At 39.6% G+C, this 18,241-nt stretch overlaps 1 protein-coding gene across 1 annotated transcript; it reads right to left on the reverse strand.

Moving 5' to 3' along the window:
- Positions 1 to 15: 15 nt before the first annotated feature.
- LOC131941245 (claspin) lies at positions 16 to 17,970 on the reverse strand. The gene is made up of 26 exons (XM_059300362.1): positions 17,800 to 17,970; positions 16,283 to 16,364; positions 16,066 to 16,133; positions 15,352 to 15,586; positions 13,678 to 13,805; positions 13,471 to 13,576; positions 13,267 to 13,384; positions 12,208 to 13,092; positions 11,152 to 11,258; positions 10,755 to 10,993; positions 10,376 to 10,547; positions 10,076 to 10,210; positions 7,484 to 7,545; positions 7,134 to 7,294; positions 6,907 to 6,995; positions 5,782 to 5,971; positions 5,266 to 5,431; positions 4,205 to 4,341; positions 3,984 to 4,024; positions 3,723 to 3,855; positions 2,921 to 3,042; positions 2,319 to 2,440; positions 2,149 to 2,215; positions 1,940 to 2,013; positions 1,696 to 1,839; positions 16 to 278 (listed from the first exon to the last, which is right to left on the reverse strand). The coding sequence occupies exons 1-26, from the start codon at positions 17,836 to 17,838 to the stop codon at positions 156 to 158; spliced, it is 3,945 nt and encodes a 1,314-aa protein (XP_059156345.1). The 5' UTR covers positions 17,839 to 17,970; the 3' UTR covers positions 16 to 155.
- Positions 17,971 to 18,241: the final 271 nt, after the last annotated feature.

An 18,241-nucleotide genomic window follows, 5' to 3' on the forward strand; every position in this document is an offset into this window, starting at 1 on the left:
CATTAAAATAATGACAAATAAACAGATTTTGTTACGTTGAACATTTTAACAATTACAATAAATAAATGACTATGTACAATATTTTTACAAGTACATGAAATGTACAGAAACGGTTCAACATTTGGCTACATAAAATGTGTACAAGAAAACATTTCCTAGTCCAGCAGGTTAAAGATACTGTCTTGTCTTTTGACTGGGGGAGTTGCACAAAGTTTAGCTTTCTTGGCTGCCTGCTCTGTACAACTGTGTGCCTTGCGTTTAGGTGGATGGGAGCTGGACTGAAATGTTGAATTCATAGGTTCATTGGTAGTGCTTGGTGCCAGCTACATACAAGTTTGTAGTGCTTGGTGCCAGCCACATACACGTTTGTAGTGCTTGGTGCCAGCCACATACAAGTTTGTAGTGCTTGGTGCCAGCCACATAAAAGTTGGTAGTGCTTGGTGCCAGCTACATACACGTTTGTAGTGCTTGGTGCCAGCTACATACGAGTTGGTAGTGCTTGGTGCCAGCCACATACAAGTTGGTAGTGCTTGGTGCCAGCCACATACACGTTTGTAGTGCTTGGTGCCAGCCACAAACAAGTTGGTAGTGCCAGCCACATACAAGTTTGTAGTGCTTGGTGCCAGCTACATACAAGTTGGTAGTGCCAGCCACATACAAGTTTGTAGTGCTTGGTGCCAGCTACATACAAGTTGGTGGTGCTTGGTGTCAGCTACATACAAGTTTGTAGTGCTTGGTGCCAGCTACATACAAGTTGGTGGTGCTTGGTGCCAGCTACATACAAGTTGGTAGTGCCAGCCACATACAAGTTGGTAGTGCCAGCCACATACAAGTTGGTAGTGCTTGGTGCCAGCCACATACACGTTTGTAGTGCTTGGTGCCAGCCACAAACAAGTTGGTAGTGCCAGCCACATACAAGTTTGTAGTGCTTGGTGCCAGCTACATACAAGTTGGTAGTGCCAGCCACATACAAGTTTGTAGTGCTTGGTGCCAGCTACATACAAGTTGGTGGTGCTTGGTGCCAGCTACATACAAGTTTGTAGTGCTTGGTGCCAGCTACATACAAGTTGGTGGTGCTTGGTGCCAGCTACATACAAGTTTGTAGTGCCAGCCACATACACGTTTGTAGTGCTAGGTGCCAGCTACATACAAGTTGGTAGTGCCAGCCACATACAAGTTTGTAGTGCTTGGTGCCAGCTACATACAAGTTGGTGGTGCTTGGTGTCAGCTACATACAAGTTTGTAGTGCTTGGTGCCAGCTACATACAAGTTGGTGGTGCTTGGTGCCAGCTACATACAAGTTGGTAGTGCCAGCCACATACACGTTTGTAGTGCTAGGTGCCAGCTACATACAAGTTGGTAGTGCCAGCCACATACAAGTTTGTAGTGCTTGGTGCCAGCTACATACAAGTTGGTAGTGCCAGCCACATACAAGTTTGTAGTGCTTGGTGCCAGCCACATACAAGTTGGTGGTGCTTGGTGCCAGCTACATACAAGTTGGTAGTGCCAGCCACATACACGTTTGTAGTGCTAGGTGCCAGCTACATACAAGTTGGTAGTGCCAGCCACATACAAGTTTGTAGTGCTTGGTGCCAGCCACATACAAGCTTGTAGTGCCAGCTACATAAAAGTTTGCAGTGCTTGGTGCCAGCTCCATACAAGCTATCAGTGAAACAACAGGAACTATGTACTTACATTAACAGTTGAATCTTGAGCCTCTGGGTCAATAGATTGGAAGATAAAATTCTTTGAGCTTCTCCCAGTCAGCAGTGTGGATGGTGTGGTCAGTTTGACCAGTGTGTCCTCTTTTCTGGACAGGAACGATCCTTTCTTGGTCAGCTGAGGGGAAAATGTTAGGTTGCAGTTTAAAAATTTCAAATGAAGAAAAAATGGTTGCATTAAGAATGACTGCTAGGAGATAAACTGGGGAGAAATTTACCTTAGCTTTAGGTGGTTCAGGTGGCAGCATCTTTTCTTTGGTGGCATTTGTCTTTATGGGGGCTGTGAAGGATTCTGGGGACACAATGTCAACAAATGTATAGAGAGAAAAACAAAGCTGGGAGACTAGATGTAGCATATCAGCTGGTAGAGGTGTTTACAAGATACAGCTAATTGAGCATAATGTGATAGAGAAGATATCAAACCAACCTCTTCTCTTTAAGTAAACATGCCCAAGTTTTACAAGTTGACTATCTTCACTCGATGGATTTGGCTCCTGTTGATAAACATGCTATTTTTAGAACCAAGTTTGAAGCAACCATTGGACATTTTTTAAAAATCAAAGACAACAGCAAGAGATGCAATAAAGTCTAACTCACTGCCTCAGCTAAAAACTTTTCCCGCTCGTATCTGTCTTTCCTCCATTTGATCTCATCAGCATCCTCATCTACTTGATCATCATCCGAGATGTTGGCAAACAAATCTTGCTGGGACTGGTGATCTGTTGGTGCAACAAACATTGGACTCAACTTGCACTAAATATTCTAAAAAATGTTTAGCACTTTCATTTAGTTCATTACAGTTAATGTTCCTTGTCAAGAATTGAGTAATAAAATGGCAGACAAAAAAACTCTTCAGTAACTAAAGTTTACAGAGCCCCACTTGCTTCACTGTTGGTTGCTGCATGTTGATTGACACTAAAAGCTCAAGTCTAACCTGCATTTTTCCATCTGAAGTTTCTCATCCTGCCCCCACCCTCAGAAACTAACCTGCATTTTTCCATCTGAAGTTTCTCATCCTGCCCCCACCCTCAGAAACTAACCTGCATTTTTCCATCTGAAGTTTCTCATCCTGCCCCCACCCTCAGAAACTAACCTGCATTTTTCCACCTGAAGTTTCTCATCCTGCCCCCACCCTCAGAAACTAACCTGCATTTTTCCACCTGAAGTTTCTCATCCTGCCCCCACCCTCAGAAACTAACCTGCATTTTTCCATCTGAAGTTTCTCATCCTGCCCCCACCCTCAGAGTAAAGGTCGCCATCCTGTAGGTACATCTCCTTGTATAACAGGACCTGTCTGTCATCATCATCCTGCAGCTGTTTCCTGTCAATAGGTCATGTAGGTGTGGTTGGTAGTTCCACAATAGGTCATGTAGGTGTGGTTGGTAGTTCCACAATAGGTCATGTAGGTGTGGTTGGTAGTTCCAAATAGGTCATGTAGGTGTGGTTGGTAGTTCCACAGTAGGTCATGTAGGTGTGATTGTAAGTTACACAATAGGTCATGTAGGTGTGGTTGGTAGTTCCACAATAGGTCATGTAGGTGTGGTTGGTAGTTCCACAATAGGTCATGTAGGTGTGATTGTAAGTTACACGATAGGTCATGTAGGTGTGATTGTAAGTTACACAATAGGTCATGTAAGTGTGGTTGGTAGTTCCACAGTAGGTCATGTAGGTGTGATTGGTAGTTCCACAATAGGTCATGTAGGTGTGATTGTAAGTTACACAATAGGTCATGTAAGTGTGGTTGGTAGTTCCACAATAGGTCATGTAGGTGTGGTTGGTAGTTCCACAATAAGTCATGTGGGTGTGGTTGGTAGTTCCAGAATAGGTCATGTGGGTGTGGTTGGTAGTTCCACAATAGGTCATGTAGGTGTGGTTGGTATGTGAACCCTGACATACCAACTCTCACGTGAACTATCAACTCACATGTGAACCCTGACCTATCAACTCACATGTGAACCCTGACCTATCAACTCACATGTGAACCCTGACCTATCAACTCACATGTGAACCCTGCCAACTTGTTCCCTCAGCTTCTCCTCTGAGACTCCGGCCATCTCTTTATCTCCCTCTTCCTCCTCCAGAATGTCATCCTCCTCAGCAAGGTCAAGGTCCTCATCACTTTCACATTCACTGCCTGCTCAAACAATGGTTAGGTTTCACTTACACAACACATAACTACACATAAAAAACACAATGACAAAACAAAATGAGATGTGAAACTACAAAACAAGCCAATGAGTTGGATACAAATCTCTCCTGTACCTGACAGTTCAGCCTCATCTTCAACAAACTCTTGTCTTATTCTGTCAACAACAAAAAAAAAAAACTTATCAGTTTTATTAGATCTGTTAGTCATGAGTCGTATTACATTTCATGTTATCAAGATATTTGTGTGATCATTAAATATATTTATGGATACAAAGTTATTTTTGTAATAAATTTGTGTACTAGTCTCTACCAATGATCAAATGTCTGCAGCGTACCTGCGTTTTTTGTCCTTAAAGCTGGTGAATGTAACAGGTTTGCTGGAGTCATCAGAGTCCCCACCCTCTTCCACGTCCGTATCAGCTTCTCTATCCCCCACCTCGCTGGTATCATCTTCACTGTCTGACAGAACTTTCTAGAAAAATTAAATTGTGCCCACATTAGGAAGACAATCAGGAGATAATGTTGAAATGGACATCACCATCTACACTAGAATGTAACACTCAAGGTAAGCTAAAATATGCCACCACCAAAATATGTGGTAGCAAACTAAAGGCTCATCAAGCCCACGACACAGAATTTTGGCAGCCGTGGTTTATGGCCCACACATCACCAGGAGTGATGGTAGCAGTGTATGGCCCACACATCACCAGGAGTGATGGTAGCAGTGTATGGTCCACACATCACCAGGAGTGATGGTAGCAGTGTATGGTCCACACATCACCAGGAGTGATGGTAGCAGTGTGTGGTCCACACATCACCAGGAGTGATGGTAGCAGTGTGTGGTCCACACATCACCAGGAGTGATGGTAGCAGTGTGTGGTCCACACATCACCAGGAGTGATGGTAGCAGTGTGTGGTCCACACATCACCAGGAGTGATGGTAGCAGTGTATGGTCCACACATCACCAGGAGTGATGGTAGCAGTGTGTGGTCCACACAACACCAGGAGTGATGGTAGCAGTGTATGACCCACACATCACCAGGAGTGATGGTAGCAGTGTATGGTCCACACATCACCAGGAGTGATGGTAGCAGTGTATGGTCCACACATCACCAGGAGTGATGGTAGCAGTGTGTGGTCCACACAACACCAGGAGTGATGGTAGCAGTGTGTGGTCCACACATCACCAGGAGTGATGGTAGCAGTGTGTGGTCCACACATCACCAGGAGTGATGGTAGCAGTGTATGGTCCACACAACACCAGGAGTGATGGTAGCAGTGTATGACCCACACATCACCAGGAGTGATGGTAGCAGTGTATGGTCCACACATCACCAGGAGTGAGACAGTTGATCAACAAAAGAACCCCTAAGAAATCTCTATAAACTTTCTCACCTTTATTCTAGAGAATTTCCTGGGTGATTTGTTGACTGATTCTTCAACAGAGAGAATGGAGAAAGGATCGTAGACATCATCACTTTGGTAGGCTGCTTGTTTCACCTGTGACCTGAGTGACAATTGGTTGTACTTGTTGGGTGTGACACTCTTGTCTGGACCAGCCCTACAAGCAGGAAGTGGCAGCACATTTAGTTGCAGGGAAGCTCAACAAAACCATGCAAGTTAAAGGAGAACACTACCACTCCAAACACAAATTGGGCTAATTAAGACGGTTCAAAGGTGGAACAGAAATGCTTCAACATGTGGCTGACTGACACAACAAGACACAATGGTAAATTATTTTTTTAAAGATGGATAAACACTCAGTACACCTACACATTTTGTTGATAGTTATCTGCCCTTCCCCCACTCAACCTACCATTAAATACACACAAATAAAACCATTTTGTCAACAACAAAAAAAGATGAAAAGGTAGTACACTGTAAGTAGGTCAGACAGGGGAAGAAACTCACCCAAAAGATCCAGAGCAGAGCCCAATAATTTCTGACATGTTGCTATCACCTTCATCCTTCAAGTCACCCCCCATGGACTGGTACAAGTCACCCCCAACAGACTGACTCCCTGCTGTATTCTTGCTGAGGTCCTGGGACATCAGGCCTTTGAAAATGTTGCCAGCAGTAAAAGGCAAGCTACACTGGTCAGCTGGGGAGCAATACAATTATTTGTTACTTAAAGGTCATAAGAGGGTCTAAGGCAAGCTACACTGGTCAGCTGGGGAGCAAAACAATTATTTGTTACTTAAAGGTCATAAGAGGGTCTAAGGCAAGCTACACTGGTCAGCTGGGGAGCAATACAATTATTTGTTACTTAAAGGTCATAAGAGGGTCTAAGGCAAGCTGCACTGGTCAGCTGGGGAGCAATACAATTATTTGTTACTTAAAGGTCATAAGAGGGTCTAAGGCAAGCTGCACTGGTCAGCTGGGGAGCAATACAATTATTTGTTACTTAAATGGTCATAAGAGGGTCTAAGGCAAGCTACACTGGTCAGCTGGGGAGCAATACAATTATTTGGTACTTAAATGGTCATAAGAGGGTCTAAGGCAAGCTACACTGGTCAGCTGGGGAGCAATACAATTATTTGTTACTTAAAGGTCATAAGAGGGTCTAAGGCAAGCTACACTGGTCAGCTGGGGAGCAATACAATTATTTGTTACTTAAATGGTCATAAGAGGGTCTAAGGCAAGCTACACTGGTCAGCTGGGGAGCAATACAATTATTTGTTACTTAAAGGTCATAAGAGGGTCTAAGGCAAGCTACACTGGTCAGCTGGGGAGCAATACAATTATTTGTTACTTAAAGGTCATAAGAGGGTCTAAGGCAAGCTACACTGGTCAGCTGGGGAGCAAAACAATTATTTGTTACTTAAAGGGTCATAAGAGGGTCTAAGGCAAGCTGCACTGGTCAGCTGGGGAGCAAAACAATTATTTGTTACTTAAAGGGTCATAAGAGTGTCTACATACAGGAGTCAAGGTGTTAAATTTGTACTGAATTAGGGTTCTCTCCTTTTGTAATATTTACACTGACACTGTAGTAAATCTACTCTCCTATTTCTTGTAAATGTAGATACACAAACTTACCCAGGGCATCCAAGTTTGAAAAACTGCTGGCTGATTCAAATGGGAGTAAACTGCTTTTGACTACTGGAGCTTGACTTCTTTTAATAAAACTGTTTGTAGAAAATTATTAGGTAAAACATAAAAAATTTGAATTGTTAATTACAAACTTTTTTTTATTTAATATCAGTCTTTAGTGACATATGCTAAAAACTCGGTTAAAAATCAATGTGAAATAAACAGAGACGAACCCATCGCAATCAATCAAAGGGGAGCAGGGAACAGACTGGGAGGAGTCAACAGGGTCCAGCACTGTGCTCATCTGGGAGGACTCGACATGCTCCACCACTGTGCTGATTTGACTCACCTCCGAGGTGTACAGATCTGGGGACCTCAGGAACTCTCTCTTGTCCTGGGTGGGGGGAGTTACAAATCTTATCAAACACTTGTACAAACTTACGTCAGGTCACAATTTTTTAAATGTTCAAAGTTATCAAAATTAAAACCAATTTAAAATAAATCAACCACATTAATGTAAGCTGGTGAAATAAATCCAATTAAAAACCTCCTTCCCCACTCACAAACCCAAGTCTTTCCTTACCTCATCATGATCATCCAGTTTATTCCCAGCCTTTCCACTGGACAAAAAATTGATCAGCGGATCTAGACAGAAATGTTCAAATCACATTGTGACCACATTGTGTGAAATTCATTTCTTATATTAACAAGAAAAACTTCCTCAAAACCAGATAGTTTTTTCTTTCTATTTGTTTACAACTGACATTTTAATATTTTTGTGTTTAACTAGTCTATTTAGATTGTAGAATTTAATTGCTTAACTTCTGATGTCGACAAACGACAATGTTTATATTGTGTTGTTGCGCTGCTGTTTCTACATTTTATTGCTTATTATCTATATACTACTAAAAGTCAAGTTTGTTTACATGTTTGAATATTTATTTTTTTGTTTTTTTGTTTGTTTGTTTGTTTGCCTGATCAAGTATCCTGATATGTTCGGCTCTATCTGGAGAGCTGTAAAATAGTATGTAGGTAGAGAATAATTTTTTAATGCAGACAGACTGTTAATCACAAATTTATTTAAAGAAGTTAATTAATTTATTGATTTATTCATTGTTAAATTAACCGTATTTTTTAAAAAATGTTAATACTTTGAATAAACTTTGTGGGGATAGTGACGTCCCTTGATAGTGACGTCAGAGTTTTTTGTTGACTCTTTAGTACAATAAAATGGCGGCGTCTATCGAAGAAAATTGTGTTCCCATTCCAAAGTTTAACGCCTTCTAAATCTAATTTTCTGTCGGTCATAACTTTAACAATACGTCCGTTTGCTGTATTTATTACGTTCCAACACTTATATCAATTTTCAACTGTCTTTTTTCATTTAGTTTTACAATAAATTTCTCTAGATCTAAAGATCAGCTGTCGAAGGAAATTTATGAATCTAGCAATCTAGCGATTCTAGCCTAGATCTAGATCACTAAACTCAATGTAAATTCTAAATCTAGACTTAATGTAAATTCTACATCTAGAATCTATTTCAGGCCTTAATACATCTAGAATCTATTTCAGGCCTTAATTATTTTATATAAATCTTTGTTTGGCTAATTTAAGATAAAATTTAATTTGAAAGTTACTACTTCTAGACTAGACGCTCGAAATCAAGTTGCATCAAAGTATAGTATAAAAATTCATTGTGACGTCAGGAGTAAATAGCTAAGTTTGTAGCGTAGTCCGCTCTCATGCGAGTGGTACAGGTTCTAGACCAATATGTCAATGATATTTTTTTTCAATTTTTTTTTTTTTTAGATGTTAATGATAAAAAATGATTTTTTTTTTTCAATTTTTTTTTTTTTAGATGTTAATGATAAAGTTGCCTATCTGAACTTGGCAGGATACAGGGCAGGTGAAGTAGAGTTCATCTGTTTCTTTGTCCTAACCATATGAAAGGATAGTGTGGTCAGAGACATGCTCGGCTGGAATCGTTTTTTAAACGATAAAAACATGTTGTCTGAGACTTGGCGGGACACTGGGCAGGTGAAGTAGAGTTGAGTAGGTCACATGTGACGTCAGTATATGAAGGGATAGTCCGAAATCGGTGTTTTCGGTGTTTTTAAAAGATAAGAAACATATTTTTGAATGTGGGCTCTGTTTTTGTGACGATAAGTGACACTGCAGTAGCGTAGCGAGGAGGGGGGGGGGCGGGTGGGGAGGCGGGGGGGGGGGTGGGGGGGGGGAAGGGGAGGCGGGGGGGGGGGGGAGGAGTGAGGGGGGGGGGGGGCGGGGGGACGTATGTTGGGGCGCCAAAATGGTTTGGAAAAATAAATTGAAAGGTTGAGGGGGGTTCAAATCGAAAGTTTGAGTGGGGGGGGGGGGGGGGGGGGGAGGGGGTGCACATCAAAAGTTTGAGGGGGGGGGGGGGGGGGTTGAAAATCGAAATCTTGGGGGGGGGGGGGGGGGGGGGGGGGGGGTTAAAATCGAAAAGTTTGTCCCCGGGCGCCGGGAAGGCTCGCTATGCCTCTGAGTGACAGACGTGATGTTTTTTGATGGATGACCCCCGAAACCCACAGTTATCCAAGGGATGACGGGTATTCTAGTTCTAATAAAAATTATCCAGTTAAATAAATGGAAAGCAAACTTTGTTTCAGTATTTTTAGGTTTCAAAATCAAGGTGGAGTTTGATTTAAGTGATTATTTTTTTTAAAAAAAAAGGGCATCAAAATGTTCATTATTTTGATGTAGCTGCATGACTTTAGTATTTGCTTATGGATGACTTAAGACTAAGTTGTAATGGGGATTACACATTATCTAGATAAAAATAGCAGTGATCATAATATTTCATTTGATAGGCAGACGTGGATATATCTAAAGATGGGAACCGCTAACAATAGTAGTTGTAGTGTTCTGCCTTTCTGCATCCATTACGGTGAGGCACATTAGCTATTTGTGTGGTTATCAGTTTATTTTTGTTCAACTAAATGCATCATTTTACTAATGATTTTAAAAATATTTGTTACTGTAAATTTTATTGAATATATTTTTATAAAACCCTTATTTTTGAAGTACAGCCCATTTCCTTAGGATCAGGGAAGAGTAATGTGCTGTGGCCCAGGAGCCAAGAAGTTAAGGAGTTTGACAGTGTGGGGGATATCAGGGACTGTTGAGTGGAGCATACCTTTATCTATGTCTTCTCTGTCAGCTGGTTTTTCTTTGCCATCATCTTCATTATCACTTTTATCACCACCAACATCTTCATCATCACTCTCAACTATCTGTGACTTATTTTTCTTTCGAGAGCTCAACAAAATATCTGTAAATTTAAAAAAATTCTATCACAAAGCTCAAACTAATAAATATTTAGATAACCAGTAGCATTCACTGGACATAGCAGACAGGTTTGTCACAGTACTGGGATTAAAGTGGCTTTGTTAACCAGTGTCTAGACATGAACAGTTATTTTAAGACCAGCCCTGACCTTCATTGTCCGAGTCCTCCGCTTGCTCCTCATTGTCTGAGGCATCAAAATGGAGGTGTATCTCACTCACGTTGTCCTCACTGTCTTCATCATTGTCATCTCCATCACTGTCATCATTCTTGTCATCTCCATCACTGTCATCCACTGCTTCTGTATCCAGTAGCGGATTGTACTAAACAGCGGATCAACAATTGTGACAGTCAACATAATTAGATCCAAATTGTAACAATAAAATGTTTCATGACAATTATGTTGGGAAAATATTTTAATTTAAATAAAAAACAAGTCAAAAATGACTCATCAGTAAGTAGATTTTGTACATCAAAACATTTCTTCAATTGACCTGAAGAAACAAATAAGACATGTTACTTGTACTCACATCTCTCTCATCATCAGAATCTTCTTCAACTCCATTGATCAACTTCTCTACTTCTTCCTCACTAGATTCTGAGCTGCTCTCTGATAGCTCTTCCTCCTCTTCTTCCTCCTCCTGCTTCTCTCCTTCAAAACCTTCCTCATTCTCTAGAGCATAGAGCTGCAGCCTCCTCTGGCGCGCCTCTTCTCTCTTCTTCTTCATGCCAGCACTCAGCTCCTGCTTCAGCTTGACCAACCTGGCGCCTACACACACAGGCAGGAGATCACAGAGAACAGTTCATCAGGACATTGGTATTCATATACTTTACTTCAATGTAAAGAGGTGTAGATGGCATTTAGTGGTACTGACCAAATCAAATGCCATAAATAAAAAGTTTTTAAAACCATGTTAGACAACTGACCTGGAGTTTCCTCTTGCAGGATGTCCTCATCTGACTCCACATGATAGGTCAAGGTCTTCAGCTTGAGCTTCTGGTGCTCACCACTCTCACCCTCCTTCTCTACAAGGCTGGCAATCAGAGAAACCATGTTAGACATAATCAAAGATTGTAAACATTCAAGTACTTCAACAATCAATTTTTTCATTAGCCAGTGATTGACCAGCCTGGGCATCAAAACCATTTTACTTACCTTATGGCCAGGCAAAAAGTTGATGCATTTTTCAACCATGGCACATTTTAAAAATAATTTTTAAAAAATAACCACTTAAGTTTAAAAAATAAAATAAAAATAACACAAATACCAGAAAAACGTAAACAAAACTACTGCTAATATTATTTCTGGAAAATTTTTATTTTAAATGCTACAAAAAAAAAAATTTCAACATAGTCCCAGGAGCTACTTTCTTTTTCTATAGTTACATTATAAATAAAGCCAGATTCAACGGCATAGGCATTTTAATTAGATTTTTATTTCACTAATTATATTGCCTGTAAATTTGAGAAAAAAAAAGTTAAGTTTAGAAAAATCGAAGAAAATGAACTACTAGTAATAGAACGAGAAAAAAAACGTAAACAAAACTAATAAGTCCCCGCTGTCGTAGGTACCCTCAAAATCTTGTTACCAACAAGACGTCTGCTACTACGTGTAAATATGCGTACTATACATAGTAGGGCGACCACTGCGCACCGTACTGTACCACACAATATTTTTTCGGGCGACCGCGGGCACATAGGCCTGTAAAGGGTTAAAAAAAAGTGTGGGTAGATGTTCATATACGTACATCTCATCTAACATGTTCCTTGCCTCTATAGAACAAAAGTGTGTGGGACTTTAACGTGTGGTGCAGTAAAAAGACTAAAAAATGGTAGTGATGCAAGCTTACAATGTGTGTGTTGATGCACAGCTTAGAGGGAATGTTTGCATATTGTAAAGACCAGATGTGTAAAACAAATTCACCTCAGACTTAAAATCATGTGCTACTGACCACGTGTAAAAAGAATAAAAAAAACCCTCACCTGAGATTAACATCATGTCCAGCTTTGTGCTTCCTTGGCCTAGCATGCTCAGCAAATTTATGCATGAACTTGACCAAATCTGGATTCTTTGAGGCGGCCTCAGGCTCATCCAGGCAAATAATCCCATTGGGTGAGCCAGTGATGCGTGGCAGGGCTGGAAGATTCAAAGTCTCAAGTTGCTCCAGCAGACTGGGTTTTGGTGGTTTTTTTAATGCTGGGCTGCCATCACTGGCCTTGTCTAGGCCACCCACTGCATCCAGCAATTTGTTGGCAGGAGCTGTTGTGTCAACAGCTGCTTGTCCCAGGCTACCTGCTGCAGTGATTGTCTTGTCAGGGGTCAGGTCATGACCCCCGCACTGATCTGTCTCTGTGGACTGGTGAGCTGAGCCACTGACACTCTGGGAGAGAAATAAATCCCGGGATGGGTCTTTAGATAGCGATGGCACAGAGAAATGGTCAGATGATGGCACAGAGAGATGCTCTGATGAGGTAACGTCCTTGTGGCTAGAATCTGGAATTTCTTGAGTTGGACTCTCCACATTTCTGTGGCTGAGGTCAAGCTGACCAGCTGATGTGAGGTCACACTGACCAGCAGACGTGTGGTCAGTGTTTGCTGGAACCTCTGGTGTTGTGTCTATAGGAAGGTTTAGTCTAGCTGGCACTATATCAGGTAAAGCATCCGATTCCTCAACAACCTCTGGACTCACAGTTTTTAAGTCCCCTCCTTCAAGAGTAGCTGTAGTTGTCTGCCCTTGTGATGCTATCCCAGAATCATCAGGACAGGAATGAGTTGCCACCTGATCTGCCTTGGCCTGATATTTCATCTTTCTGGGGGGTGTTGGTAGTCGGGGAATGGAAAGTTTTTCTTGTATCACATGTGCTTTCCTGGAAACAGAATTCATTTATTACTGAGTCACAAATATTGCAGTTCAACAGTTTACTGCTAACATTTGCTTATAACCTTTCAAGGAAAACCTAAACCTTTTGATATGAAGTTAAATCAACAATCAAATAATATTTTGAGCGCAAACCCTTGAAAGTAAAATAAAAGTAACCTACACAATATCTTTAGCTCTCTTGAGTCCGGCATATTCTTGTCTTTTCTGTGAGGCTCTAGCCAGGAAATCATTGAGGGTTTTGGTTTCTGGTTCATAGTAAGGCAGGTTGACACGCGACTCTGAAACACAAAAAATTCTTGTCATGGTATAATTAACATTCATTTCTTGGCTGATATTTTTTAATTGGCCAGTTATGTTCAAGTACCTCTAAGCATCCTTTGTGAATCACTGTAAATCTCTAGCATTTTCTCTGCTGATGGTTTTGCTTTTCTAGAATATTTGACTCTCTCCTTTTTAGATTTGGACGCCCCCTGTTCAGGTAAAATAATATACAAGTTTCATGATACAACGCCAGATAGAAAATTATACTCCACACATGACCTTTAAAACTGAATTTAATTACTAATGTTACCTTAAGCTTTTTTAATTTGGCCAAAACACCAGCATTTATCTGGCTCTCATCAAAGCCTTCATCTTCATTGCCTTCCTCATTGCTGGCATCTTCGTCACTGCCTGGCCTAACAGCATCATCCTCAAGCCCTGGGCAATGTTTCAAACAGGTCAAATAAAATTATTTGATACCAAATTTTCTAACAGCTCAAATATAATTATTTGATACCAAATTTTCTAACAAACCCAACTCAAACATAGGCCTGGTCATTAATGTTGAAAAGTATTTGTTTTCAAATGGAACGTAATTAGTATTGCACAACAATAGATACGCCATCTAGAGAAATAAAATGAAGTACAATATACTGCATGAGACGGAGTGGTCTAGCGGTAGAGAGCTGGACTGCTAACCCGTAAGTCTCGAGTTCGAATCCGGGTTCAAGTCAGTAGACCAGGGCTGCCTACCCCAAAAAAATTTTCCCCGTAACAAGAGCATAGGTTTTCCGTAATTTTCCGTAACTTTCCGTATTTTTACACATTTTTTAAATACAATGTAAATAAGACCCATATTATATGATCGTAAAGCTCATCAGCGTAATGATGACAGTCGGCGACTCGTGCTACTTTTTATTTTATGGACTAATAATTAGTTTTTTAAAAAAAACGCCGTTAAATTCAGAATGTAAGGCGACAATGGAAAATTTCAAATAGGAATTGTTCTTGCAATGAGTAGTATGACGTATGTTATAGGCCAACACTACGGATATCTAAACCAATGTGAACTCAGTGACCCCTCGACTGTGTGTGTGTCAGGATTTTTTCTCCCGCGAACAAGAAAACGTAAGCGGCCGACGGGTGACGATGTTTAGAATTAGCATATTTCTTGAATATTTTTTTTTAAATCTACATTTTATCAATGTAATATCTAGAAGAAAAAAACAATTTTAAAAATATGATCCGTAATTGATCTAGGTGAGCCTAGATCTCGATGTTTAGTAATATCTTGTCTTCTCGCACATCTCAAACAAAATGCCTCGATATCTCGCTATTTAGGCATTTAGCCGTAATACCGCCTCAGCAAATATGTCTCGCCAGACTGCGCGATGAGACTTTCAATGATTTAGGCCACGCCCTTTTTTTTTCTCTACGGACAACACCGACTCGCGGGGTCAATAGTTCACAATATAAACACGACTGCCGCCAGCCATGACAAGAGGGGGAGGGGGGATTGTTACGGAAGAGGCTGAGAACCTTAGAACCGGATAACACACTGAAATACTGAAATATAACTAGCTAAATTAAAATATATAACTCAGACCGGGAACATAAAGTTAAGTTACCACCAGAAATTTTTTTTTTTACACTAAAGTCGATTTTGATCTCTACTGAAATCAAAACCGTAATTTTGCAGCATAATCGTAATTCCGTAACCTGGGTGTCAAAATCGTAAAGTTACGGGCAAAACCGTACAAGTAGGCAGCCCTGGTAGACAGTCCCTGAGTCCACCCAACTCTGATGGGTACCTAACTTACGTTAGGGAAAATAAAGGCGGCTGGGCATAGTGCTGACCACACTATCTCTTCATATGTCGAGGTCACAGAAACAAGTGAACTCTACTTCACTTGCCCCATAGACCGTCACGTTTGAAAGGGTAACTTTACTTTACAATATACTGCAGCAAAAAGGAAGATCTTACTTGGTCTGTCATCGTCATCACTCTCTGCATCAAATAGTTCCTTGTTCTCCTTCCAATCTATCAAAAGCTTGGGTGTGTCGTCATCTTGGTCATCATCATCAGATGGGAAAGTGAGAGGTGGGACGGTCTCTTGATCGTTGTCAGCATTGTCTGACCCCACCTCATGGCTAGTGTCACCATCATTCTTTACATCTTCATGGCTTTCATCATCCTCATCATCATCAAGAATCATTCTCTAAAAAAATATGAGATTATATTATAAATATAATCATACTAAAAAAAATGAGATAATACTGCTAACATGTCTAAATAATAGCATCTGAAATTTTAGCTTCACTATATCAAATTTTGATTTCAATACCATTTGCTCTTATAAGAACAAGACAGAAAAAATTGTTGTACTCTTGCAAAATCTAACAACTTCAAAATTTCAATCTCCATCAGAAAGAACAAAAAGGTCTAAAAAGAAAACCTTGCATTAAGATGGTCTTAGACAAAGTATAGAACCAAACCATGGTGTAGACCTCAAGCTATGTCCTAAGGACTATTTAATTAATGGTGGCTATTATTCAAACAACTATTTAAGCTATGTATTAAGGACCATTTAATGGTGGCTATTATTCAAACAACTATTCAAGCTATGTTCTAAGGACCATTTATTGATGGCTATAATTCAAACTATTAAACAACAAGACAAATCTCTTATGTTCTTACCCGTCTTCTAACCTTTGAACCTGCACTGACAGAGACAGTAGCAGCATCATCTTCTTCATCAGATACAACTGAAAAAATAAATGAATGTATGTAAACTGTGAACCAAAAGAACCGTATCATTAAATATAACAGAACACTTGACCAGTGAGTATTCAGCAAATCAAGTATAAATAAGCTTGACCGCGGACACCTATCAGAAAACCACAAATGAAACTACCTTTTGATTGGTTGAAAGACTCCTCCATGCCAGAGTCTGACTTGTTTGTCTCCTCCTCTGGATCAGCCTTGCCAGTGCTCACCTGAAATGTTTGTCGTAATAAATTTGTTATAATGGGACCCTCAAAATTTATCACCAATCTAAATTGTTCTAAATGCAAGTCCTGAAATGTAGGTTGTAGGTCAATAGTTAAATATAGAAATCACTATTGCAGCCCAAGTGATTCAGGTGAGAAAAGTTTAACATTGTCATATTGCTTGAGTATTGCAGAATCAAATACTCATTTGAAATTAAGCTATAGGCCTACAAATTTCAGTTTTTCATCAAATACTTATTTGAAATTAAGCTAAAGGTCTACAAATTTCAGTTTTTCATCAAATAGCCTACTTTTTTTAAATTAAGCCATAGGCCTACACATTTCAGCTTTTCTGACTAACTTTACCCACAGGCCCTCAGTTTGGGCCTTAATTATTTGATAATAATAATAACTCTGGATATACTTTAAAAGTACTACTTTGCAAATGCAATGGGGCAGGTTAATTAATTGAATTATAATATTATATAATAATATTACATAAAATTGTGTGTGACAGAATTTAGAATTTAAGCAGGAGGTAATCTCAGGATATAGGCCTAGGGCCTTGTGTTTGTTATTATTCCTGAATGGTTTAGCAGTAAAAGAATATAAATAACAGTGTACAGTCTGGCATGCCATTTCGGAATACACGGAAAGTCCTGAAAACAATATTTTATTTGCCATGATGTTACAATAAAAGGCTTACAGCTTACAGAGTGTTTACAAATTTTGATTGATAGAAAGAAGATAATAAAATTGTCTATTATTGCTAGTGTTTTTCGCAGTTCAATGCTGCTAGACCCCTAATCAATTTTTGCTTATCAGGAATTTTTTACTAGTCTAGATCTAGATAATCTAGATCTAGATTTAACTAGATTTGATTACTGGGATTAGATTTTAGATCAAAAGACTAGATACTAGATCTAGACTAGATGACTAGATCTACTCATTCTATTAATTCTAACAGAACAGTCGCAAATTTTCTGCAAGCTTTTATTTGTGATTCTTTAGGTATAAATAAATAAAAACAATGACAATCACAATGGTTTATGTCATTATGATGGTACAGTGTACACCACATGTACATAGAATCTAGACTAGATCTAGATATCTAACACTTGTCACTTGACAAACTCAAAATATGAAAATATTAAGATTTGAAGATGCTGCAGTGGATGTAATTTCCTTAGTTCCAAGTTTGCATAATTATTTAATTTGAGTGTAACAAACACTAATAATTGACATTAATTGATGCCTCGTGCATCATTTAGATTTAGGTAGATTGTAGATCTTCTAGATCTAAATCTAAATCTAGACTCACTCGTCGGGCAAAGAGTCACAACTACACCCGACAGTGGCAGACGCAACTTTTTTTTTATTTTAAACACAATTACAATTATTTATTTTATTAGACTGATAGTGATAGTTATTGATCTAAAACCTGATTAGTATGATCACTAAAGAGATCCTCCGCAATCATTCCGTTATTTAGTGACAGAACATTTTTGTATTTTTATTGAACAAATCTAAATGTATTGTCAAATGTAGATTAGATCTAATGCAGACTAATGCTTCATTACTTGGCGCTACAGTACAACCATCAACAATAATAGCCGAACTTCCCGCTTGATGACGAAGTACACTAGCTGTCGCAACTACACACATTTCCGATTTTTCCTACATGTAGTTTATTGACCAGATAAAATTTTGATAAACTGGACATTGAAATGAAATCAAAACATACAAACATTTTAAAAGAGATCTAAAATTCACATAGAACCTTTCAATTTTTGTTAATTACGGGCAAAAAAAAGTGGAGAAAACTATTGAACCTAGCTTAAAATAATAAAATACGCGAATATCTAGTCAGTAGGTCATCGCTG

Source organism: Physella acuta, unplaced genomic scaffold (assembly GCF_028476545.2).
Source record: "Physella acuta isolate Inbredline_101_S28 unplaced genomic scaffold, ASM2847654v3 ptg000353l, whole genome shotgun sequence".
Classification (NCBI taxonomy): Eukaryota; Metazoa; Mollusca; class Gastropoda; family Physidae; genus Physella; species Physella acuta.

Coding starts and splice junctions, on each gene's coding strand:
- LOC131941245 (XM_059300362.1), bottom strand. CDS start 17,838: ATGATTGCGGAGGATCTCTTTAGTGATCATACTAATCAG. Junction 16,134..16,282: donor GTCTTTCAACCAATCAAAAG/GTAGTTTCATTT, acceptor TTATTTTTTCAG/TTGTATCTGATGAAGAAGAT. Junction 7,546..10,075: donor CAGAGAAGACATAGATAAAG/GTATGCTCCACT, acceptor ATTTCTGTCTAG/ATCCGCTGATCAATTTTTTG.